Source organism: Calypte anna, chromosome 10, assembly GCF_003957555.1.
Source record: "Calypte anna isolate BGI_N300 chromosome 10, bCalAnn1_v1.p, whole genome shotgun sequence".
NCBI classification, from domain to species: Eukaryota; Metazoa; Chordata; class Aves; order Apodiformes; family Trochilidae; genus Calypte; species Calypte anna.
The window spans coordinates 15,538,399-15,564,748 of record NC_044256.1 but is presented as its reverse complement, the minus strand read 5'-3'; the positions used below and the strand labels follow the sequence as shown (position 1 = coordinate 15,564,748).

The 26,350-nt window shown below is 48.7% G+C and overlaps 1 protein-coding gene across 2 annotated transcripts in view; it reads right to left on the bottom strand.

Annotated features, from left to right (window-relative positions):
• ST8SIA2 (ST8 alpha-N-acetyl-neuraminide alpha-2,8-sialyltransferase 2) overlaps positions 1-25,599 on the bottom strand; it is a 30,495-nt gene extending 4,896 nt beyond the window's left edge. The window contains exons 1-5 of one of the 2 annotated variants that reach the window (XM_008495765.2): positions 25,425-25,599; positions 10,017-10,079; positions 7,959-8,087; positions 7,200-7,457; positions 4,689-4,982 (exon numbers count right to left, since the gene is read on the bottom strand). In XM_008495765.2, the coding sequence (XP_008493987.2) occupies positions 4,689-4,982; positions 7,200-7,457; positions 7,959-8,087; positions 10,017-10,079; positions 25,425-25,522 (842 nt within the window). In that variant the 5' untranslated portion in view covers positions 25,523-25,599. The remainder of the gene's footprint in view (positions 1-4,688; positions 4,983-7,199; positions 7,458-7,958; positions 8,088-10,016; positions 10,080-25,424) is intronic. The other variant, XM_030456932.1, reaches the window with a different exon arrangement.
• Positions 25,600-26,350: the final 751 nt, after the last annotated feature.

Sequence of the window (26,350 nt, the reverse complement as noted above, 5' to 3'; positions counted from 1 at the left end):
TATTTGACACCCACGAGTTAAATCATTTCCAAACAGACAGCAGTTTGGAACACTGCTAAGTGTGGACACTAAGTGGGAAGAGGACTGACCCTGTTTCTTTCCCCTTTCTTTCCTATGCCCCTTCCTTTCTTTTGACAAAGAAAAGACTGAACTTTCCTGATTAACTGGACAAAATTAAGTGTTTCAGGGTCCCAGTGCAGACACATGACAGCTTGGGTAACATGTGCCTCATTTGCTCAAGTGCAGAGGGCAGAGAACAACTTCTCACTCAAGGATTTATTTGTGAGCTATTCACTGATCTCACCCACCTGTAAGCTTTTCTGGGCACTCGTAGTCCCTCCCTTTCACACACTTGGAACAGCTATTTTTTTTCCCCCCTACAAACATGGTTCTTTTCATTCCTCACTCAAGTTGGGGACTGCTGTCCTTAAACCCTCCGAGGGACCAGAGAAGAAGAGCAGCAAAGAAGAATCAGCACAGGCTTAGATGTTGTTTGGGTGCCAGGATGCAGAGAGACACCTGAGGCAATGACAGAATCCACCTGATGCCCCACCAGGATGCCCCACTGAGGACACGTGGCAAAGCTACAGACTCTGAGCAGAGCCATGGCTGTTGTGAAGAGCACACATGAACTGCCACAGCTATTTGGATCTTAAACTTAACAGGAGACCCAGCCAAGGAGCTAGAAGATTTATTGATTTTTTGTTTTTCTTTTTCTTTCAAGCAGCTCTTCAACAAAATCTTCTGGGATTAGAATTGGTTACTGCCAAAAGACCCTTGTGATGGACACAGAAGTGCTAGACTAGATTACACAAGGCAAACTGAAACATGTCCATGAATCCTCCACAAGGTGCAATAGTCAGGCCTCCAGACACAATTATTTTTCCCCCTGCTTCCTGCATTTGATGTTATTTCTCTGACAAAAGCTGCTTGGCAATAGGGATTACAAGGCTTTTTGGAGACACTAACAGATAACTTATAAGGAGCTTGCTTGTTTCCCAGCCAGGTGATGAGCACTGCACTCACCAGCCCAATTGCTCAGGAGACATTTCATAAAATAGTCCTGAAGTGAGTCACACATCCCTGAAATGTCACACATGGCACTGTCCCTGTCCCCATGAGCTCTGTGTCCCTGCCACAGCACAGGTCTCCTCCTCAGCCTTAGGTGGGGTTTTGGCTTCCTTCTGACAGCCTCCATCAAAATGCTGATGACACTCTCCTCTTCTAGCATGAAGATGCCATGTAAGAAGTCTCCATCCTATTGCACAGATTGCCCAAAATCATCAACACAAAAAGCTATCAGCAAACATTTAAGGCACCCTCACAGCTAGCAAGGTGATTTCTTAAGTGGTTCTGTTGAGGATGAAATCAAATGCTTTTTACTTATCTCAGCAAAACACGTTTTACAAACACTCCCAATGCACTGAGAACTATTGGCAAGAATGGTCAATTGCCAGTGAGGTGCATTCTAGTCTGGGGGAAAGCAGAGCAGGACAATAAACACTGCCATTCAAGGAGTCAAGAACTCACAAATGGATTTCACTTGGAAGTGAAGGAAGAAGAGGAATGGCAAAGCTTTCTGTAGCTGAACTAAAGTTTTCTGAGATAAAATTAGTCTTTGTAGAAAGTGCTACTCCTTGAAAATAAAAGAGTAAAATAAGAGAGTCTTGGCTAAAAGACTAACCCCTTTTTTTTTTTTTTTTGGATTTCCAAATCAACTAAGGATCAATGATAAAGGGTAATTTTAGCCAGCAAAGGAAAAGACAGGACACCTCTGCAACTGCAGCCTGCTCTAGCCCAGTGATGTTCTATGGGACTTTGTGGATTATTGATTCTCTGCTGCACAGCACAAGATTTATTTGTTTCACAAATCTCAGATCTGTCAAATAAAAGTGTAATGCTATAAATGGGCATGTGCCTCAGAGAGAGCTGGAGAGACAGAGGAAGTCATTGGAGACCATAACCATAAAACAGCAAGGAGCTCCTAAGCAAAAATACAGGATGAACTTAGGAATCAGTATCACAGAAGATGATAGTAACCAGTATCCCAGAAGATGATAGTAAACTCCTAGTGATTTTTATCAGTTTTGTCAGTTCATCAGACCTGAGAAAAGACTCCTTTCTCCATCCCAAACATCATATCAGTTGCTCAGAGTACATGATCAAGACAACTCTACATGTACCCAAGGAACTGCCTCTATAGCACCAAGGACATCAGCAACCTCCTACTCCTTGGCTGTTCATACAGCGCTGTCTGAATCATCCTTAAATCCAACTGACCCCAAACCTTAGAAGGCTGCATCAAGGAAAAGGTTAACACTGATTCCAGCCTTCTCCCAGAAGAGAAGCCCTTTGGCCCCAGCCCTCACTTGGGGTGCTCCCTCTGCAGAGCTCCTTGACCAGGACACAACACATCAGGTAGGTGTTCAAGTGCTCCCATCTGTTCTAGCTAGCTGAGGGGCCTGAAGTTTTAATTATATTAATTAATCGTTAATTAGCAGGCATCCTTGTTTTCCTGCTGATAAGTGTGAGAGCAGGAGGGCAGGTCAGGCTGCAGCTACTTTTGCTTAAAGGGCAGCCCCCTTAGGAGGACCAGAACTGCCTTCTGCAGTTAGAACTGAATTACTGCCACAGTGCAGCTCTGACCCATCTTCCTCTATTGCCCCACAGCATGGTGACCAGCCCAGACACCAGGCTCGAGGTCTCAGCTGTAGCTCAGACACTTAAGAGCCTGTCATCAGCATCAGCCAGGATCCAACCACATGGATATCCATCCCAGACACCCACCAACATGGTCTGAATGGTCACATCCCTCTGAGCCCCAGTAAGTTTTCAGAAACCCAAGCCTCTTGCACAGGATCCCATTCAAACCTACAGGAACACTAACACGTGCAGAAAGAAGCCACTGTTCCAAGCCCTGCAGGAGAGTGACACAGCACTCCGTGCACCGAGAGACAGCGCTTAACCCCTGGCCTCATCCCAAAATTCCTCCTGCATCCCCTCCAGCCAGGCAGGACCTGCCAGCCACCAGTGGGGGCTCCAATACTGCACTGTGGGAGATCCACAGGGACAACCTGAGTGCCAGCCAGCCCAGCTGGACCCAGGGCTGCAGCACAAGAGGGCCAGGAGGGTGCTGTGAGTTGGAAGATAAGCTCAGCAGCAGAGCTGATGGAGGCATACTCCTCGTCCCCTGGGGGAAAGTGATGCCCAGCCCTTGCCAATCCCTCTGTGAAGCTTCCTATGGGAAGTTTCTGGCACTGGGAATGGTTGCCAGCATGGGATTAGCAGCCTGTTGACTTGAAGGGCTTATTACAGGAGCTTAAATTCTATTTTGACAGATGAAAGTAAGTCAATTAGAGCTAGAAATAGCTCAGAATTTGGGTTGTGGGTTTTTTTTTTTTTAATTCCTTCCCTTTTTGTGATTTGCAGTGTCACTTCCTTCCCTTTCTTTACCTCAGAGCCAATATTTGCTGTGAGACGCCTGTCTGGTCCAGGGAAGGCTCACACACTGGCACTTGGGGCTGTTCTTGCTGCTGGAGATGCACAGCAGCACCAAAGCCTCTGCTCCTCCCAGCCTGCCAGGGTTGCCTGCAGAGCTGCCCTTCACACCCTTCTCCCCAGAGCAACCCCTTAGGCTTGTTCCTGCAGGAAAGGACACCAAAATCTGTCCCAGGCCCATATCCTACACAAACACATCAGCCTGGCTGGGACAAAGCAATCCCCGGCATGGACCATATGAGCAGAGGAGCTCAGGCTCAAAGGTGGGCTGGGAAGAAGGGCTCAGAGAGATCAAGAAACATTAATGCTGAGGCTTAGAGGTGGAAGCATCAACTGCATGAGTTGAATTCCCATCCCAGAAGAGCAACAGGGTCTAGTCAGGATCAGGGAGGACAACTACTGACATTAAGCTGTCTCCAGCTTAAGCCACCACCTGCTTTGACTCTCTAAGTGCCTAATGAATACTGACCCTTACTAGAGAGATAAAGCAAAAAAGCAAGAACCTACCCCATTATGAAACCATTTACATGGAAGTCTCACTGCTTGAGCTCTCTTTTTATAGCCTGCTCATCCCCACCACACCTGTGACTTCCAGACACCTGGTTACAGGTAGATCCCATCCTCCTCTCCCAGTAAGGCTATTTACTACCACCTGGTTCTATTTATCTAACCAGCAGGACCAGACCATGTGGGCTGGTCATTTACAATGAGCAGTACAGTTAGCACCATCACAGGAACACACAGGCTACTGGTGAATATCCCTTGGTCCTCTGCTGACCTGAGGAGCGTTACAAGACTTGGATGTGTGATTTAAGCACAAGGTGACAAACCTTGCCACAAAAACTCTGCAAGCCAGAACACACACACACAGTCCACCAAGGAGAGCCCTAGCAGTAGGTCTTGGAGTTATTGTGGTCACATCCAGGCTCACAACCAGCAAGCACTGGAAGACTTAGTCTTGTTACACTGCATGGCTAGAAATCCTCACACTCGGAGTGGGGAGACCCTGCTTGTGAGGTGGTCTCTAGTTGTCACCTTGGGACCAGCCACCCCTGATGAAGTCTTCCTCACCGTCAGCAGAAAGGAAAAACTCCTGCTCTTTGCCTCCAGCACAAAACCCCACTGATGGCTCTCCAGTTCAGGAGAGCTCACAAGATCCGGGCTCCAAGCACAACCAGAAATGTTCTCACCCTCGGACAGCGTGGAGCAGGCGCAGTGAGGGGTAGGCAGTCCTGACGTTGATGTGATGCTTCAGGATGAGCTCGTTCACCCACTCCACTCTCTCCTTGCCCCCCTTGGCCATGAACGCCGGGATCCAGAGGATGCTCCCGTTGAGGCTGTGGAGGCGTTGAAGCAACTTCTCCCTCCAGGTCTCATTCACCAGGTCCTCAAAGGCCCGTTGGATGACTGAGGGGTTCATTGTCACCAGGTCTGTCTTCATGCCTACATCCTGGGAGTATTCCTGGACAGGGGCCAGGTTGCACCTGTGGGGAAAACCACCCAGCAGCTCCTTTAAAATGGGCTTGAGAAGAGAGGGCAGCAGCTAATATGAGGGGTGCTTCATGCTAAAGGCTGGGGCCAGTGACAGAGGTGCCCTTTCCTTCTCCTTTTGGAAGGAAGGAGAATGCAATAAACCTGCAATAAAGTCTCTGGAATAAATTAAAAGGGCTCTGACCTGGTAATGATGAGCCATGGGGTCATCATTCCTCACCAGGCTGGCATGTGCCTGCAGATTCCTCTGGGGCAATGGTGATGACAGAAATGGCTTTGGTGCCAGGTGGGTGGGTTTGTGGGGATCAGTATCTCTTCTGGTGAGGCTCAAAAAAACCACGTAGCAACAAACCTCCCATCTTTGCTGCCACGGCAGATTTGAAATGAAGCAGCCTTTCCCACGCAAGGAAAGCACTCGCTACTTAATTTCAGTCTTGCTGGGGTAATGTTATCCCAAGTCCTTTTTCTGAGTCTCTGCTAAGAGCAGACCCAGAGGCACCAGCAGTGATAATGACACCAGTGGGAGGTAAATGCTGGGACACAGTCTCTACAAGGCTGGGCTGTCTGGAGTCTGTGACCTTCAAAAAAACCCCATCTCTTTCTGTAGTCCTTTCTGTGCCTCCTCTCAGGATGAGCAGGGGGATGCAGGCACACGTTACCCCAGGAGCTCCTGTGCCATGCCAGGGATGAAAGCTGAGGGGCTGCAGGATAAAGTGCCAACAAATCACCCTCATTAGACGGTGGTTTCCTACAGCTCCTCCAGGTGTGATCCGAGGCTCTTCAGCTGTGGCAGTGCCATGCATGTGGCACTGGGCAAATGACACCAGGGCTCAGCTGATGGGGGGGATGCAGAGAGCTGCTCCCCCCTGCGTGGTGAAAACCAGAGGGTACCTGTGTGTTTGCACACTGTGTGCCCTCCTGCAGAGTTTTACAGAGCAGTTACAGTATTTAACGAGCAGGAACTGCATCCTAACCATCTGCCTTGATCATCAACTATTGCTGCTGTTTTCCCTACTCTACAGATGGGGAAACAAAGGGAATGGTGTGAAGAAAATCTGGTGCTACTGGCAGAAGGGGCCCTCCTGATCCACTCACTACAAATACATGTTGGATCCGAAGGGTAAAGCTGTATCCTGGACACAAAGCCCATCACTGGTCACTGCCAACCCTGCTGAAAAGGGTGCCTGGATGCTGCCAGGTTCAAGTGGTGGCTCAGAAGTGGTGGGAAGAGCTCGTCTGTGCCAAAGCTGCACTGGCATACAGGGCTGGGGAGAAGATGCTCAAAATCCCAGTCCTTACAGTCAGAAAGGATCTCCTCTTGTAACTTCACTGCCTGACATGAAAGCTCCTTCCTAAACTTTGCCAGAACTGCCATCAGCAATCTTCTCCTTTGCTCACACTGGTTTTACTTAAGGATGGAAACAACAATGCCCCATCCCTCATGGACAGGATGGAGCTGCTAACAGCCAGACAGGCTGGAGCAGCCGGGCTTGAGCTGGGGGCAGAGGTGACATTATCCCCATTCCCATGTCACAGCAGGGACCACCTCTGTGAGCTGCTGATGGATTGGGCTGTCTTCATAATAGACTCACTGGAAAGCACATGTCTGCACATACATAAATCATCAGCAGCCTCCTACAGCCCCTCTAGGTACTGGGGAAGGGAGAGGAGGTGGGCTCCTCCTCCTCCCTTTAAGAATCTTCTGTAGCAAATTCAGTGTGTGTCCAGTGAGGGTCAGGAACTGCTCTTGTAGGTTCAGGGGGCAGGGCATCTGCGGGGACATCAGTGCTGGGGATGGAGTGGTCACAGGGGAGAGTCAGACCCAGTTTAGCACAACTACAGTGTCAGGGCAACGTGTGGTACATCCAGAGCTTGAGGGCAGAGGTGATTTGGAGAGGATTTGAGATTGTGTCCATGGGAGAGACCAGGACAGGATTTGGTTGTAAGAGGGAAAAAAAAAAAAGTAAAAAAAGAAAAGAGGAGGGAGTGCTTGGGACTGGGGCTGCTGGGGGTTAATGGTGCCCACTGGGGATAATGGCTCAGACACAGGGTGCAATTCCATGGGCCCTGCAGGAGCACTTGGTGGTGGGTGGAAGAGTTTGCAGCAGGACTTTGCAAGGTCCCAAGCAAGGCTCCAGCCCCTTTCCACAGCTCTGAAACCCCTTGGAACCTCCTCAGCCCCATGGTGCAGCAGGGTGCAGGCCCCTTACCTTATCACAAAGCTGTGGGCATCGATCTCGGGGCCACAGCCACTGCTGAGCAGGACCCCTGAGTTTCCCACGATGGCACAGGTGGGGAACTGCTTCCCCTTGAGGGGTGAGGTGCGGGGCAGCAGCTCGTACAGGTTCTGTGAGACATTCATGGTGCTATCCCTGTCAAAGACATAATGGATGATGTCCCCTGGCTTCAGTGTCCCCTTCAGCACCGAAATGTCCTTCTCTGCATCCAGGAACTTCAAGATTTGTTTCCTGAGGATGGGGAAGAAAACAGCCCCATCAGGCCAGGTACAGAAATAACTCGGGTGAACTCCTGTCTCTTGGCTACCGTTGCTCTGTAGCCAGTCCATCATACTGGTGCTCTTCAGGAACACCTTACAACTGGATAATGCCTGTTCCTTCTCCACTCACCCCTTCCCAAGAACAGTCAGGCCACCATTAGCAGAGGGTCCCTGCCTTTATCCCTGGAGGGGGCTCTCCTTCACTCCTCCATGACCCACCACCATCAGACATTAATCCTACCTGGCCTGGAAAATGGGGGCTCAAGTGCTTCATGCTTTTTTGTCACCAGGCCAGATGGTTCAGCCAGGAATTCATTCCCAAGTGATCATTTACAGATATGAAGCCCAGCTCAGCAGGAGATGGGCCTTTTATTTCTTCCTCAATTTTTTTAGGCGATATACAGAGGCAATTTGCCAGCTTGCACCAGAAAGGACCAAATCTGTCTCTTGCCCAATAGGTAATTACCAGTACCTGATCTTCAAAGAGAGTGTCTGGTTGTGTCTCCATTTGGGTGAGGCTGGTTTAATGTTGTGCTTAATGCTTTCATTACTTCTGTCAACCACAGCTGGAGATGAAGAGTCATTTATTACTACTTCAGCTCTAGAGAAAAGAAAGGGAGAGGGAGGGAGACAGGACCCGTTAGCATCCCAATAGCACTTCTAATCACTGTCTTCAGCTCTGCCTGTTAGAATTCAAACTTCATCAGAAAAGCAAAATTGTAGTTATTAGCTAAAGCAGAACTGAAAGCCTGTTTGTATTCTGCTACACTCAAGCAGACAGACACAAATCCTTAAATACCTGCTTGCTTACAGCCAGGCAAAGCCCCACAGCAAGCACAAGCTGACACTGTGGAAAAGCATGCACACAGAAACACAAGCAGGCTCTGCAAAGACAGGCTGGCAGATGGAAACTTGCAGACAAGACACCCCAGGGAGTCCCCAGAATTAACGGAGACATTTTCTAGGTGGTTCTAGCAGCCAAGGTTGCTGCCCTACTGCCTCCTGGTCACACATGAGCACCCCAAAGTGGAGTCAGCTCAGCTTCTGCAATGGGTTAAAATCCTCATCAGACAAGGGAAACCTTCACTTCAGCCAAAGGAGAAATTAATTTAGCTGAGCTGCTTGGTACTGCTTGGGAGATAAGGCTATGAGCACCCCGTACCAAACAGGGGCAGGCTGGCACCCTGGAAACTTTTGCATCCAAAAGAAAGCACAAGGGTTACAGCATCCATCTCACTGCTCCAGACTCAGGAATGAGCAGTGGGATGGGCAACAGCCAGATGCTGCCATTTGGAGATGATCACTGGGAGATCCCATCTTTGTAATCCCTGCTCTAAGAAGCAAAACAGCCCCAGCACTTCAGTACCATTTACATCAAATGACATGAATTAAGGGTGCCCTCAAAGATTTGATTCCAGCCAGCTGCCCTCCAAAGAGAATACCCAAGCATCTCATCAAGAAGGTGCACAAGCATCTGCAGTCCTGAGAAAGCCTCCATCCTTCAGAGTTCTTTGAAAAACACATGGCCAAAGCACTCACCATCAGCTAAAGAGAATCCCACCCTCCAAGTGAAAAGGGTTTTTCTCCAGCTGGGAAGTGGTTGGTAAACAAATACAATTATAAAAAATGTGTAAACAAGGAAGGTGAGATGGGGCAGAGCTGGTGGTCCAGACTTATGGTCAACATCCATCTCCTGGGAGCACATCTCCAGCCCAGGGAAGGAGCTCTCAGGGGCACACTGTAGCTCGTATTATGTCATGTTTCAGAACAGCAAGGAAATATGTTTACAAATGCTGGCTGCCAGTGGCTTTGTGTGGGTTTGTACAGCACCTTTCCAGAGGCTGCCAGTTGGGGCTGCTGGATTTGTCCACATCTTACACTTTGCCCGATCACCTCGTGTCTTGCAAAGCTTACTTGAAAGGTGTCAAAAATCATAAAAGAACTATGGTAAAGAAATCTTGGGAATAACTATGATTTTTTTGGTTTTGTCTGTTTTCTGTGTTTTGACCATCACAGAATGACATCACCCTTCCTTCCTCGCATGGTGTCACCAAGCTATGCAACTGTGCCGCTTGGTAACGCTGGGCTGACATGAATTTATTGGAAAAACAACAGAGAGAGACACTGAATGAAGCTGCAATGCCATGAAATGACTCAGCAATGGATGTTCCAGAAGTGCATTACGAAAAAAACGAAATGAAGTTCTGATGTCAGAGACGGCGATCGCTCTCCTAATAGCACGTAATAAAACCACAAAAATGGCAACTTCTATCACTGACTTATTTTCACAATAAGTAACTCTCTCATTCTCTCAATCACCACAACTTGCAGATTCTTGGTTATTTGCAAATGATTATTGCACTGAGCTGAGGAAAGGAGGGGGGGGAAACGATTAAGAAAATGCAAAGCAGAAGTGAAGATAAACAGATACATTTGCTAAATAAGAGCAGCACTATCCCACGAAGAGGAGAAGCAGATTAATAGCTGCCTTACAGCAAAAACAAATGAACACAAAATCTAATTTACAAACCTATTAGATTTGCTATGTAAGCTGTTCACAGCTGATCTGATTGTACCTCTGCCTCCAGAACTCCTGTAAGACAAAGGAAATGCATTATTTATAAACCCAGCTTCTCTTTGCCAAGCATTGTTCAACAGTCAAGAGATCCTGCTCTGAAGGGCTCCGGAGACACTGCTGTGCCATTCCCATCCTGCCCCATCCAGAAGAGAGATGTCCTGATGCCTCTGAAGGGCTTTTCACATCCATTGGCATTGATGCCCCACTGTGAATGTAAAATCATTCTGAAAAAAAAGCTCCTAAACAACCCAATTAATAATACCTGCGCATCTAACCAGCCATCAAAGACATCTGGTCTCTGTCATCAAAGCAGCATGCAGCCTACAGGTTGCATTAAATACAGCTCTACATTTTTTTTAGCCGTCAGGTGTTAGCAGTGCAGAGAAAAGGTCTCCTCCATCTCCAGGTTGCCACGGGGCTTCCTCTGTCCTTCTAAGGCAGGGACTGAATTGGATGATCTGGACAGCATTCCCATTATCATTTTCATCTTGGGCTTTCAGTTCAAACTACTCAAAACCTCCCTTTTATCCAAACCGAGCAACCAGACTCCTGGGTGACCTGTGGAGACCTCATCCTCCCAGTGACCCCAGTCCCTGTTCCAGCCCCCTCCCATCATGAATGTCCTGCAGCCCTTTGTCCCCTCCTTCAGTGCAACTCTGTAGTGGAACAAAGCAATCAGACGCCTCTGATTACCGAGAAGTGGGTGTGAGCCGGTATCAAATCCACCTGTGCCCAATCAGGGCAGGCCCCCTATTGAGCATGTGCAAGACCAGGGGGCCAATGAAAGGTGAAACTCACAGCCACAGACTAGCTCACTCTCAAGCACTGTATTACCTTTATTGTGCCACTAGCGCTCATCGCTCCCAAGGTGAGGCTCTCGTGGCGCAGCTGGTTAAGACCCAATACTGCAATGCCGAAAGCCCCGGGTTCGAGATTCCACAGAGAGCTCGGGAGTGAGCTAGTCTGTGGCTGTGAGTTTCACCTTTCATTGGCCCCCTGGTCTTGCACATGCTCAATAGGGGGCCTACCCTGATTGGGCACAGGTGGATTTGATACCGGCTCACCCCCACTTCTCGGTAATCAGAAGCGTCTGATTGCTTTGTTCCACTACACAACGTAGTTGAAGCCACGAGACCAAGTCATGGCAGCCACCTGCATGTTGGAGCTGAGACCTCAGGTGACAGCCTTGTCACTCCCATGACCTTACACCACTGCACAAGGATGGGTGCCAGGCCTGCCTGAGCAAGACCTGTGGGAACAGAGAGACAAAGTTTCCAGCACCAGGCACCAGGCTGATGCTATAATGAAGAATAAGCACAGCCAACCCCCTCCAGAAACCAAAGCCACTCATAGAACCTGTCAATCCTCACTTAAAATAAATACATGCAAGTACTGGTTTGCATCTAGTTGGCAGCAGAGCTTCTTGCTATAGCTTGCTATTTTCAAAGGGGCCACAAAGAACCAGTTGCCCACTTTGTGACTCTCAGTGGGAGCTGGGCTCTGAGTCAAACACATTTTAACTTCCATGTGCTTATTGCTCTCTTTTATTGTTTCCACTGCACAGAGATCCAAATGAACATGTTCATTAAGAGAACCAAATTCTCCTCCAGGAGAAATATTGTTAACTGGAAATATACACCTTAATGAAAATGTATCTCAGGAGCACATATTTCTACTAGTCCCACAAAAAAAAAAAAAAAATCTCAAATGCTTTAGACATAAATGAAAAAGAAATAAGACTAAGAATAAGAGTGTGTGAACATTTGGTGTCATCAAAAAAGATTCAGGCTTGCAGAATGCAACATAAATCCTTTTGTTAGGTTGAGCACAACCATATAACATCAAACCTTTGGAAATGCTGTGGTGGATGTCCCTTTCCTCCCTCCTGCTGGAGACCTTCCAAGGCCAAGTCAGAGATTCCTTCTCCGACATTCTCCTCTTCTTTTTGACAGACCCAAGAGTCAGCAAGCTGTTTCATTTTTTGGTGCATCAAGGGAACAGCAGGACTGGTTTATTTCTAGAGACTATTGGCATTTAACAAGCCTCCACTTAATGGGGTTCACTGCAGAGTGTGGGAGCAGACTAGATGAGTGTGCAAACCACGCATCCTTCCAGAGAGGTCTCCTCTGAAAGAGCCTTCCAAACAGGATTCACAGTTCTTTAAACTCGCTGTAGTACAGATTAAGGTCTTAGAAAAAGAAATGTTGCTCCCTGCATAAGTGGGAGCTCAGAGTCTCTTGCAAAGGGAAAAAAAATGTATCCCAGAAATCAAGAAGTGGAGAAGACTTGTGAGGTCCCACCTCATCCCTGTTTTGCAGCTACAGCAGTGCTGATCTGAAGCAGCACAATGCATCATTCAAATGCATTTACACAGCCTGGCTTCACAGGCCCTCAGCAACTGGTCTGTGCATGTCTCCTCCTGAAATTACACAATTACAGAGCATCAGGTATTGGAAGCTGAAGATCATCAAGTCCAACCTCCCTGCCAGAGCAGGACCAAAAATAGGGCAGGTCACTGATTTTTTTTTGTTTGTTTTTGTCAGGCAGACATCAGGGCTGGAGATGTTGGTGGATGTGAGGAAGGCAAGTTAAGAGCACATCTCCTAAAACACTATGTGCAGAAGTCATGGGGAAGGAGGTCAACTGCCGACAGACCCCATCCAGCAGCCTTTCCAGGGCTGTTTCATGGCTTCTGTTTCACACACACTGAAATGCAAAACTTTACGAAATATCATCATGCAAAGAGATCACAAAGTATTCTGCTGCATATATGAACATCGAGGGAGATGACAGAGAGGGCTCTCTGTCTATCTATCACATCTTCCTGTAACTTGCTGCACAACACTGGGCTTTGCTGGCCACAGCCACTGCTACAGACCTGGCCCAAGAGCACCCAGGATGCCTTTGCTGGATGCTGACAGAAACACTGCTCCTTGTACCAGGCTTGGTGGAGATTGTCTGAAGCTGGGACATATTTGGGTGAAAGTCTCTGCTGGCTTTATTAATCCTGAAATGCTCCTGTGACTTCAAAACCATCAGCCTTTTGGCCCATTGTGTCCAATGCTACAACTTCAGGCCACCTTCCCTTCAGTCTCTTTCTGTACAAAGACAACGTGCACTGTGGATACGATGCCACAGGAGGTGATGCCCTGTCCAACCTCAGGCTCAGCACAGCCCATGGGTCCCAACCATACAAACCAGCTGCTCAAAATCCCTCAAGTTTAGCCAAACCTGGCATTTTCCAAGGTCTCCCATACATCCCTCCTAACACAGGCAAGCTGGAAGCACCACCCTGCTTCAATTACCCCCCCCCCCAAGGAAGAAGAAAGCATTAAGAGAGGGAAACCACTAATTAAGAGAAGCACTTCAAAAAAAGAAAAAGAAAAGAAGTCCATTTGATTACACCTTGCTGACCTGCAGTTTCAAATCTCCTGACTTCAAAAGGCAAAGACCAACCTCGATTAAAATTGCCCAGATAGGCATTGATTTTGAACAGCTTTCTAGTGCTACACTGTGTTTAGGTTGAATTGCCTTATTAATCTAGTTGTTATCAGTTTGATTGTATAGCCAGCTCCACAAAGTATCAGCCTGCCTCCTAATCCTATTATTTACAAAACGCTCTTCTTTTGACTTCTGTCGGGATGTTTTCCAGTGATAAGTCACATCTATATGTGCTAATGCCATATTACTGGCTTATGCTATCCTTTCTCATTTTTGCTTTGAGATTTTTCGAGCTGCATTTCCACTATCTGAGATATTATATAGGTCAAAACATTCTGTGCTCAGATGTAAAGTGACACTGATTCATATATCAGAGGCTAAGGAAGAAAAAACTGTCTTATGGTTCGAGTCCAAATTTTCTTGGATGAATAATTTCTGACAAATCAGGTATGTGAGGACTTTTCTATTCACCCACTATGAATGGGCTGTTTAGGGTTTCTGCTTCCCTTTTCATCGTTCCCCACTTATTAAATGATTATCTCAATTGTTGCTATGTATGGTTTGGTTCTGCTTCGGGCAATTTTGAAACATAAAATCAAAGCTGCTTTGACTGAACAAGTAGGTCACCCAGCCTCTTTGGGTGAGCAGATCTCTAAGAGCAGGCTTTACACATCCATATTCTCAGGCTTACCAATTAAAAAATGTGTTTTCCATGGATATTTTACAATGCCCACCTCCAGTTCTTCCTTCCCCACAGCCGCAGGGGATACACATGAGTATGAGACATATGAACCAACCAAAAATTTCAGCTGTATCCAAGTGAAGCCCATTCCTGGTGGACCAAAACCTCTGCTTCTTCCTGACCTTGGGCAACCCACATCCTTAGGCAACCCTTCTGCCTTCTCCACATAAAAGAGAGATAATAGCATCTCCGTGACCCCTTGGGGAATAGTTAAATAGAATTTATCCACATCAGTTCCTCCGAAAGAGAGTTCACAGTGCCACAATTTTAACTGCGGAGTTCAAATTATTGACACCTCCTGATTAAGTTTTCACAACCTGCTTTTGTCTTGGGTGCATTTTACCGTCCTCCTTTTACAGCTGGGACAGGGCAGGTGAAGTAGTTTGGCCCATAACACCAAAAATGAATCCTACAAGGCAGGAGAGGAACAAGCACCATGGGTTTACAGCAGAGCTGTCCTCTTGTAAATGCTGCTCTTGCCTTGCTGAGAGTGAGTACAGCTCTTGCTGAGTGGGAGGGTAGGAAACGTTACCCAGAGGAGCACACAATTGATATGAAAAGGTCTCTCTGGCCTGAAAAGCACATGCAGACATTGCTCCCCTGAACTGGATGCAGGCTGCAACCCATATTTATTTAAAAAACACAGTTGCCAGCTGTATTTAATTTGGTTTTTAAGGGTTGCTCTGATGTAGTCCTCAAGATCGGAATTGCTATTTTCTATCTGAAAAGCACATCAATGTGATGGAAGGCCTGGTCAGGGACCACCCTCCCCAAATTACTGCCTTCTCAACCCATGGGCCACCCCTGAAGCAGCTGGGTGGGGAAGGGATGCAGAGCAGGATGCTCACAGATGCAGGATATATAATCAGGATGCACTAATATATAATCCCATGTGCATTCATGGGCATAAGCCAGACCTTGCAATGCCAGGGACTGTATGACACCTGCACACTCTCCTTAGAGATGGGCTTGGATGCACCAACTGCCCTGTTAGGCAAGTGGATTCATTTTGCTGACTGAGAGCAGTGCAATCATTCAGTTCACCTGGGTGCTTCGTGAGTCATGGAGCAGAATTCGCTCCAGCCAGTGCTTGGGATACAGGTTTGAACTTTGCCTTCTCTTCCCTGAAATTCAGAGTTTGCTGGATTGAGACCAGCAAAGCAGCAAGCGCGATTCCAGGGTTTGGCTGGGAGAGGAAATTGCCACATTTCCAAGTTGTCTATGAAAGGGAAATGACTGCCTTCTAAGTGCCAAGCCTTTCCAGCCTGTCCTGCAGGGTGGAGAAGCAAAGGTGTCCCGGGAGTCCAAACGGAGCAGGAACCAAGCCCAGAGGCTGGAAATAAAGATTTGTTGGGGACTACAACTGTGTCTCCATCTGCACATCAAGGTCTCACTGAAAGGATGGAAGGTGGCCACGTTCACTGCAAAGTCCCCTTGTGGACTTCTCAGCAGACACTCAACTGGCTTCTGCAGGTTTAGGTCCAAGCCCACCCATACCCACAAAATTCTCTGCTTTCATGGGAGAGAAATAACTTGGAGAGGAAAGGCTTCATTGCTGGTTAGCTGCACATGTAAATTAACTTGCAAATTAGACACAGAAGCCAAAGCCAGATGAGAAGAGATGGGATCAGAGATACTTTTTTGACCCTTGAGATCATGTACTAAAGCACAACATCACACGCCTGCCCTAAGACCAGTCTTGCCCCCTCCAGAAAAGCAGCTCTCATGGGCTCCTTTCTTGTCTCCCCTCCCTGTATCCCATGCCACAACACCCTAAGAGGAGCCAGGACACCTGACACTTGCAGATCCCTTCCTGTGACATTTCACCAGTTTGTTTTGAGACTTTGATCCTGGGAAATAGGATGAGATTGTGATTAAGGGAAGCAGTGGCTGCTGCCACCATAGCCCCATCTACCTGCGCTTGCCTGGCGAGCAAGGTTTCCTCTGTGGAGATTCATTTGAAAGACATTTCTAAAGCACTTATCTGCTAGGATGAAAGATCCTGTAATACATCTTGATGAGACGTTTGAAATCGCACTTCGACGTGTTTAAAATCTCACTTGTTCATATTGTCACATCTTGGCAGCCTGAGTGTCAAAAACTTCCTAAATGTCGGGTGCTGTATTTACTGCTCCAACTTCCTTCTTTTCCTGGAGTCATATGACCACGTTTGGGAGAGTAAGCCCATACCCTGGCTTTCAGGAATATCCCTTTGCCCCACTGGGGTCTTGCTGGAGCTGTGCTGATGCAGGCTGGCCGGAGGGGCAGCATCTCCCAGGAGGCAAAGGGGACTTGGTGTAAAAGCACCCACTGATGGCCTTGCTGTAACAACACTTGCTAAAAACCACCACAGGGAAAGGCAGATCTGTCAGTCTCATGCAAACCAGCCTCATTAATTTTTTTCTCTTCCTTCAGTGCCCCAATCCCACCTCCATCACATCACTCATCCAGTGGGCTCCTTCCCAGAGACCAGAACAAGATGGGAAAGTGCTCAGCATCCCTACCTGTCAGGAGACAACTGTGGCTCCTCTGTAAAAATGAGAGCAGGCTTTGGCCCTAAGATTTCTGCATTGCTGCAACTCTGGAGTGGGATTGTTGCAAGCATACGCTGAGGATGCAGGAACCCAGATATATGACTTTGCAAACCAGAGTCACCTATTGCTTAATAGGGAGTAAGTCAATTAGGCTGCAATGCTTATGTGACAGAACTGGTGAAGAATCAGCAGGAACAGCGCAGCTCTGAAGACTAAAAGGCATGAGGCAACAGGAGGGATACCTGCTTGGGGATCACTCTGCTCTGGTGTAACCACATCCAAACCTCTGCCTCTGCCTTGAGCTCCCTGAAGGATGGGTAAAAGGCAGGAGAGCAGCCTGATGGTTACTGCTGCTCTCAAAGTATCCATGGTCCAGGACTTGCAGGCTCTGTCCCCAAGCCAGCATGCACTTCCATGAGCCAGAAAAGTCTCTCCAGCACAGGTAGAGTGTCAGGTCTCACATCAACATGCATTCACCACAACATCAGCACACTCTGACTCCATCACCCCGTGATGCTCTTCTTTTATCACTGCTATCAAGACAAAATACTTACAGTCTCACAGGGCTCACATGTCACCCTTCACTGCTCCCCATCCTGCCTATTGGCAGAACCTTCCTTCCTCCTTTCCTCACTGAACTGCCATTGCAAGTTTATTCCTGGCATCAGTTTCTTTGGCTGTGTTGATGATACAGCCAGCAAAGAAAAAAGACATTGAAACAGGTGAAAAGTGAAGGGGTTGGGGCTGGGGTGTGTGTTTGTGTATTTAGGTTTCCCTTTGGAAGGGAGAAGGGAAAAAACCCAAGAGCCTAGGAAAGCCCTAGAAAGGAGCCAAGACAAAAGCCTCACTGCTTAAAAAACATGTCTACACTATACATTTTTCCTGAGATAATTTTTTCAGCCAACAGAGCAGAGCTATCAGGGAGTGCAAAGAACAGAGCATCTGTCTTGCGGTAGATCCTGTCACCCTGAGCATTTGTGTCCCAACAGGCAGAAATCCCAGGGGCTCCTGTAGCATCTTGGATGCCACGTACCTTGGGAATTGGGAAGATATTCTGTCTGAGGGTCCTCAGGCTCATCCTCCCACATTCATCTCTTGCCTGATTTTCCCACTGCAGCCCCTTGGAATACTTGAGACCTCATGTGGTTTCTTTTTCCACTGTTGACATGGATGCTGAGAACTCTTCTGGTCAGTGACATCCTCCTGGCATGGATCTTATGTACCAGCATCCTCAAAATAACATCTGGTGCCTACACAAAAAGGGCTGGGAGCATCCGGTTGAGAGCTGAATTCCACAACCAGCAGTTGCCTGAGCCATCTGCCCATCATCACAGTCACTCACCAGCAATAGAGCTGTCCCAGGGCCTTTGCAGGGACTTAGTCCCCGGATGATGGTGTGCAGATGCCAAACATTGAAAAGCCAAAAGTGGTTTCAACGTTCAGCATCTTCTCTCCTCCCCTGGCTCATAAAGCTACACCATGGAAGGCCAGGCAGCAGTAAGAAGTTGTTTAATCACCAAATGAGAGTCAAGTCTGCTTCTGGGTGTCTAAAAAAGTGCTGGAGATGCCTTAAGATGAGGCTTAACCTTTGCAGGGGACACATGTCCCCTGTTGTATCCACTGGCTGATAGCTGAATGCTATTCCTGAGTATGCCAGTAAGGCCTGGGCTGGGAGGTGATGGGTTGTGATGGATGAATCCTCCTTTGATTCAGAGCTACCAGACACACAGGCAACACCTGAAGCCCACCAAAATGCTGTTCAGCTGAGGGAGACCTCCATAGAGCATTTCAAAACTGTGTTGTGAATGTGACAGTTTGTCCTTTTAATAGCAATCTTGCCCATGGAGAGTCCTGGACAGGGAGGAACAGAGTGCTCAGCATGCAGATGGCCAGCCTCAGGTTTTTTGTGTTTATTTGCTGGTTCTGTATATGTTAACAAGGACTTTATTTGCAGTTGCAGTAAAAGAATAGTCCAGCACTTAAATTTCAAAAGAGTTGACCCAGCACACAAGCAGCCAGCTTGATGAATCAAAGTCCATGCAATCAAGGAACCTCTTAAAGGTCAACAGCAGGGAGTCAGTGGAGCCAGAGCAATGGAACTGCTGGCCACCTGGCAAAGGGGAGTATTCCTAAAGCTGACAGTGTTTCTGCCTTACTGTGTCCCTCTCAGGATTGATAGTCACCCCTGGCTTTGTGCAGTGAAACCTCCTAATGGGGTTACCTGGTGCCAGGACACAAGTGTTTGAGCCCTGGCACCAGTTGATGCTTCAGAACTGGTTTGGTCCCACCATCCACACACTGACCACCTTCACTATCTCCTGCCCTCCCAGCACAGCTTCCCTCCTGCTACTGGTTCATCCTCTCCTCCTGCACCATCACTGCTAGCCTGGGGGTTTGGGCAGCACCATGCCCCACTCCCTGGACCCTTTTTTCTTCCCCATCAGATCCAGTGCTGCTGAGAATGATCTCCCAAGGCCAACACCAACAAGGCTCCTGATCAGTCAAGAGAAGGAGTTGTTTAGATTTACAGTGGGAACACAAAGAAAAGGGAGCTGTCACAATGTGGGTTGGTTGTGGTTTTTTTTCTTTTTTCCCTTCCCCCCCAGCCTTTTTTTATTTTGCATTGCAAAGGGCAGTGCTGCTGACACCAGCCCGTGCTGCCATGGTGTTTGCTGAAGGACATCTGAAACTCTGCTCCCACGAATTTCCTATGCGAGGAAACTCCTTTGTTTCCAAAGGCAACTGGGAACAGAAACCAGTGAAATGGGAAAATAATTTTTTCTCTAATATTGTAGTTTGGGCTTATTTCTTGCTGCTGAGGATGACCCAGGCCCAGGGAAAACAACTAAAGGAGGCAAATCTGTCTTTGGAACAACAGGTTTTTATAACAACTGTGCCTGTAGATGCATGCAAGCTGTGGTGGTCTCAGGGATTAAAAAACAAAATACCTGTAGCCTGAAAGCCCAAGGAAGGATAAGGAAGCTCCTGTTAAACACTTCCCTGCAAGATCAAAAGCACATCTGGCACACAAGTAGGCGCCAACCAACAGATGTTCCAGCAGAATAATCACGGTTGCTGCAGAGAACACAAGAAGAAACTGAGCCCTTTATCCAGGTCCAGGGGAGCCCAGGAGGGCTCAAGGCAGCAGCAGGATCTGCTGGGTCATTGCTGGCAAGGGCCCAGGGCTTGGCTCTACCCAGGAGCAGGGCAGCAGGAGGGAGGAGTGGGCACTGTGCTACTGCTGACTGAATCCCTTAACGTCACTGTTAGCTGCTCAACAAGTCCCTGCTAAATGCACCAACATTTGCAACTACTTGTTCTCTGAAGGTAGGAAAAAAAAAAAGTTTCCTTTGCCTTCCAGACTGGAATAGTGCATGTGAGGGGTCAGAGATGGGAAACCGAAAGGCAAAAGGGAAATTCCCTCCCTAGGGGTTTTGCAAGCTGCTAACTATCAGGACTAGACTGAAGAGCAACTTTTAACAACTGTACTAAAAAGCCCTTAGGGGGACTGGTTATGTTCATGGAGCTGGGTTTTCTCATTGTTCTATTGGTTTGGCCAGTGCTCTCCCTACAGGTACCACTGCTCCCACCATTCCCTCAGAGCTCAGCTTAAGCAAACAAGCTACCATCTGCACCAGAGAATCACAGAATGTATTGCTGGATTGGAAGGGACCTTAACAATCATCTACTTCCACCCTCTGCCATGGGCAGAGACACCTCCCACTAGACCAGGTTGCTCCAAGCCTCATTTAACCTGGACTTGAAAACTTCCAAGGATGGGGCATCCACAGCTTTTCTGGACAACCTGTTCCAGTGTCTCAACATTCTCACAATAAAGAACTTCTTCCTAATGTCTAATCTAAATCTACTCTCCTCCAGTTTAGAGCCATTACTTCTTGTCCTGTCACTACCTGCTACTGTAAAAAAAAAAAAAAATGACCTTTAAAGGTCACTTCCAACCTAAAATTTTCTATGACCTCCTTCATAGGGGTCTTGGATACATCTCTGTGGCAGCCACCCCTGCTGGGCAGCAGGATGAAGGAATAAACAGGGAAGAAGGGGAGCATTGCAGTCAACCTGAAATTGGCTGCTTAAGCTCAAGTTAGTATCAGAAGAATTGCAATTAAAGCCTACACCAAGTATTTTCTTATCCAAATCAGTGCTCCAACATTACCTGTATTTTCCAGCCCAATGCAGTCATGAGGCTTTTATGAGAACCCTGCTTTACAAGGACAAAGTATCTCCACTGGCTCCATCTACATGAACACTTACAGGGTACCTGTGGGCTTCTGCCCTGCAGAGAGGTATTGGTCCTCCAAAACAACCCAAATAATTTTTGGCTCACGTGCAATGCACCATGTGTGTGCACAAAAGTATATGTTGGTAGAATAAAGCACTTTTTTCAACAAAACTTTCCAGTGGAGAACAAATCTTTGACAGATTCTGGGTCAGGTGCAGTAAATCACAGCCTGAAAGAACTAAGTAGGACATTTATAGTCCATGGACCAACCTTGACAGGAAGTGTTATGACTACAGCACACTACAGACCATTCAGAGCAAGCACATCAGCCACCATAAAGGACACAAAATCTCTTTGAGGCACTCCTGAGCCTTCGTAGAGCAAGCATTAGAAAAGGGCACATGAGGAAAAAGTGGCAATTGCTGACAAGCTTCCAGGCAGGCCAGCAATATTAGATACTCCAATTCGTCACTTAAAAAGAGCAGAATATAATTCCTCTTGTAATCAGGATGGAAAAGCATGTGGTGTAGACTAGCAGAGAAAAGGTTGACTCGTATTAAGTCCTACCCATTACCAGGTATCAAGTGCTGCCTAAGATGGCTCGCATCTAATTTGAGAAGTCACCTGGTGGCAGCGGGTCACCAGCTCCCTCTACAGACAATCAGGACACAGCCGGACCCCTGCAGAACTGCTACAGCAGACGCATATTAACAGTGTCCCTTTAAAATGTCACCAAGCAGCAGAATGTCCCTCCTCATCGCGGGCAGTGATTATTCCATTCGATGCCGAATCCTTTGTCTTCCTCCGTGGCAAGAGGTCTGGCCCTTCCCTGTCCTGGCATGGATGAAGGAGCGCCTGGAACTGCATTAATGTTCCCCAAGACAGACGTCAATGTATCTTTTGTTTCCTTCCAGAGAAACAAAGAGCCAGAGCAGAAGCCACGGAGGGAAACAGAGTCACCACGGGGCCGCAGGAAAAGTTCAGCAGCCCGGAACCAGGTGGTTGGTGAGGAACAAAAGTGCCAAGGCCATTCATTCACCACCACCAGACCTCAAGGCTTCACAGTGGCAGCACAGGCTGGTGAGGGGCAAGCCAAAGAGAGAAGGACCCCTTGACCCCCCCCCCCGACTGGGAACTCACCCTTCAAGTGATGCCTGTGTCAGGGATATGAATATAGGACGGCAGGGATGCGGTGGGATGGAAGGCCAGGTACAGGGATGGCTGCGGGAGAGGAAGAGGCTCACGAGAGCGACACAGCATTGGGAGTGACAAACTGCTCAATTTTCATCCTTGCCCTGACATCTCTTTGTTTCAGTATCTGCCATCTGCAGGAGGTGGTACACAAATAACTGGAGAAGCAAGACGGGACTGCTTAAGAAGTCCCTTTCTCTGACACCCCTGGCAGGCAGAGCAGCTCCAGACACGCTCAGCTCCTACCTCTCTTCACCTGGGAACTTACTGTCCAGGGAAGGAGCATGTTAAGGTTTTTTTTTGTTTGGTTGTTTTTTTTGTCCCTTTGGCAGAAATATTATATTCTTACTTTCTACCTAATTAATGCTTTTGTTCTCTCTTTCTGAAATTTCTCAGTATTTGTAGGTGAGAGAAAGATGCTCCCACTGCTCCCACCCATATGAGGCATATTCTTCTAAAGACAATCCAAATCACAGGCAGGGGGCAGGGTATGTGTAAAAGTGGGCAAGCTGTTCACTCCTCACAATAATTAGGGAGTGTTTTGATGCCAATAAAAAAAAAAAAAAAAAAAAGAGTGCACCTGTCTGCATTTCCCAGCCCTGCCCCACCACAGTGCCATTGAGCCTGCCAGGAGACACCTGATCAATTCTTTTCCTTCCTTAACAGTCAGGCTGTGCTGACCAAAGCCAGGGGGTGTGGAGGAGGATGCTGAGCCACATGATCCTTCAGCCAAATATTCCTGACCTGGGGAACTAGTGCACAAAAATCTACGAGGCTCCAAACCTCTCATGGAGAGGAGCCGTTACCTCCTGGACACACACAGAGCACCCAGAAAACTTTGGAAAGGTCTCTTTCTCTACACTGCTGTGCACTTTTGCTGTCACACAGTCCCCATTACCTACAGGACCTGTTTGCAGAAGATGTTGGAATCATGTGGCCCTCAGAGTTCAGAACCATGAATCATCCCTTGACCTGCTGCCCACCAGGCACTCAGATTTTCCATGTCACCCCAGCAAAATACTCCAGCCAGGTCAGAGCACTGAGCTGACCATCCCTGGTACCAGGGCAGCACATGGGAATGAGGCACTCTTTGTGCCAGACTCCTGTGCTTAAAGCTGAGGGTGTAAGATGAACAGCATTGGACCCTTTGCTGTGTTTGGGGTAAAGGAGCTTATCAAACCCAAACCACACCAGATGAACAGCGGAGAAATGAGGTTGGGGGGGAGAGGCCAAAGCAATAGGAGAGGACAGTTTGCTCTCCTTCATGATTTCTTAATACAGCAGGGTCCCACCTTTGCTTTGTGCATCACTCTATCAGAAGCACAGCTGATGTGGGAGCTTATCTACTGAAAAAACAACCTGGGACTAATGTATATGAGAGGCCACCAGGCTGCAGGACCTCTCCTTTACTCCCTGGGGAGCAGGGTGCTCTTCTCCTTTGCAAGTTACCTCGTTCACTGCAGTTTCTGAACTGCTCTATGAAACAAGTTGTTCGCTGTTTCTACAGAACTCGTCTGACCCTGTTGCCATCTCTGCCACTGCACTACTTGGCAGTACTTCCTTGGAGGAGCTACAGCAACAAACTCAGATGCCAGGGCTCAGAGATAAGCTGCCAGCAAACAACCGATTTCCATACAATGCACAAAAAAACAGGAGAAAAAAACCCCCCACAACACTGGGAATCCCTAATGAACCACAGTGAAAACAGGACAAGTAACAACAAAGAATAGACTTTCATTAAGGGCACAGCAAGTTCTAGAGGACAGATCTAGCAGATAGAAAGACAACGAGAAAGAAGCCAGAAAAGATGAAAGGAAAACAAGGGGACCAGAGCAGCCTGTTCGATGGGGAGGATGCTTCAGAAGCTTTTTTATCTCCTTAGTATATAGGTAGTGTCAGCTCATTGCAGAGCAACAATTCATCTAGCCTGGCAACCTATGGCTGGGTACTGGATGTTTCTGGACAAGGCTACTGACCTGTAAGCACTTCTTGCCTGTGGCACCCAATGTAGTATACTAATGAAACAATGAAGAACATCACTGCATTTAATTTATAATTTCAGTCTCAAGTGGCAGGTATTTATTTTGATGCAACACAGTGGGCAATGCTACCAGATCCCAAACAGGAACATCTCATGGCATTTGAGCACTAAGAGTACACCCCACATTACCAGAATTATTTTATTTTCCTACACTGCTACAGCAAGTTCCTCAAGTTAATGCAAACCCTCCTCTCTGTGGTTGTTCCTCTCATCCCTTAAGTTTCCAAGGAGCCCTCAGGGACAGGGTTTAGGGGGTGGGCAGGGCGTTGCTTGTCTCCCCAGACTTGGAGGCTGCTTCAGTCCCTTTCATACAGGTAAACACCCACCCTGGAGATGACCAAGAAGGGAGGGATCATGAAGCTCCTGACACAGCCTATGGGGACAGATGAGTGGGCTGAGCTCTCCCAACCCTGCTCCATCACCCCCACCCAGCTGGTCCCTGCTCAGTCTCTCCTACCCTTTGGACTGGTCCCTTATCCACCACCCTTGCGAACTGGTGCCCTCTCCACCACGCCCATCTGAATCAGCAGCCGCACCGAAGCCCTTTGGGCTGCAACTTACCCAACCAACCTCGGCCAGCAAACTGCCTGCACCAGCATCCCACTTAGGGACCTGCTCCATCAACACTGCCCGCGCCCAAATCCCTCCACCCAGACCAGCATCTGCTCCAACATCTCTGATACCCGTTCCAGCATCTCTACTCAGACCTGTACTGTTCCAGTATCCCTATCCAGACATCTACCTGTCCAGCATCCCTACCGGCACCTCGGTGTCTCTAACGGGTCCGGTACATATTGCAGTATCCCTACTCGGACCAGCATCTCGGTGTCTCTCAAGGGAGCGGGACGAAACACCCACACCATCGCCCGGACCGGAGTGGCCGCTCCCCAGCCCCGTGCCCCAGCTCGCCCGGTCCTGCCCGGCGACGGGGCGGTCCCGCCCGGGGCTGCTGCCGGTTCCCCGATGTTGCGCGGGAGCGGACCGAGCTCCCTTCCCACTTCGGCGCGGCAAGAAACCGGGAGAGCCGGAGACAAAGAAACTGTCCGGGCGCTCCCCCCCCCTCCTCCTCCTGCGCCGCCGCCACCGCCTCCTCCTCCTCTTCTACCGCCTCCAGCACCCCTAGCCTCCGCGCCCCTCCGCACCCCTCCGCGCCGAGCAAGGGGGTATTTACCCGCTCTCCTCCTCGATCTCGGAGATATCGGCAAAAATGAGAAAACCGACGAGCAACGTGAGCAACGCCAGCGTCCAGCCCCGGCACGGCAGCGGCATGGCTCCCGGGCTGCCCTGGGCTTGGGCCCCTCCGCACCGCTCCGCGGGGTGCGGAGCCCGGAGCCGCGTCCCGGCTCGGCGCCGCCGCCGCCGCCCGGCGGGGCCGCTCCGCCCCTCGCTGCCCGCCGAGCGCCCGTCCCGCCCCGCCCGGCGCGGAGTGCGGAGGGGAGGGGGCGAACGGGGCGGGTCCGCCCCCGCCGCCCCCCGCGGAGAAAGTTTGCGGCGGGGTCCCGGGAGCGGCGGCCCCTGGTCCCGGGGAAAAGGGCGTGGGGAAAGGGGGACACACCCGTCGCCTCCCCCCCCAGGTGTGCCCTGCCACCGGGATTTGCTTTTTTTGTTGTTGTTGTCGCTGCCCCTGCGCGGGTGCGGCGCGTCCCCGCTCTTGCGCGCACTGGCGCGGTCCTGGCTGGAGGGAGGGAATAAGCGGAGGTTTCTTCCCCGAAAGGACAAAAATTGTAGTAAAATTAGACAAAGCTACTCTCTGCCATGGCGGTGATTAAACCTATTCCTCCCTCACAAGGTGCGTGCGATGAAGCGGATCTTCTGGGATGGAAAACATTTCACAAACAAAGATGATGAATAACTAATCACACCTATCTCCTGTTACCATTAATATCCATTTTAGTAACGATAATTCTTTACGATACTATAAATACTGTCAACCACGGCAGTCCTGCCACAACTCTTAAATCTCATTGGATTTGGAACAGGCAGAATTCATTTTGAGCAGAAATCACACAAGGGGCTCCACTTCTGGGGCTCTTGGATGTGTCTCTGCCATGCTCACAGTCCCTTTGGGCAACCTCCTGCAGGCTACAGTCATACTAT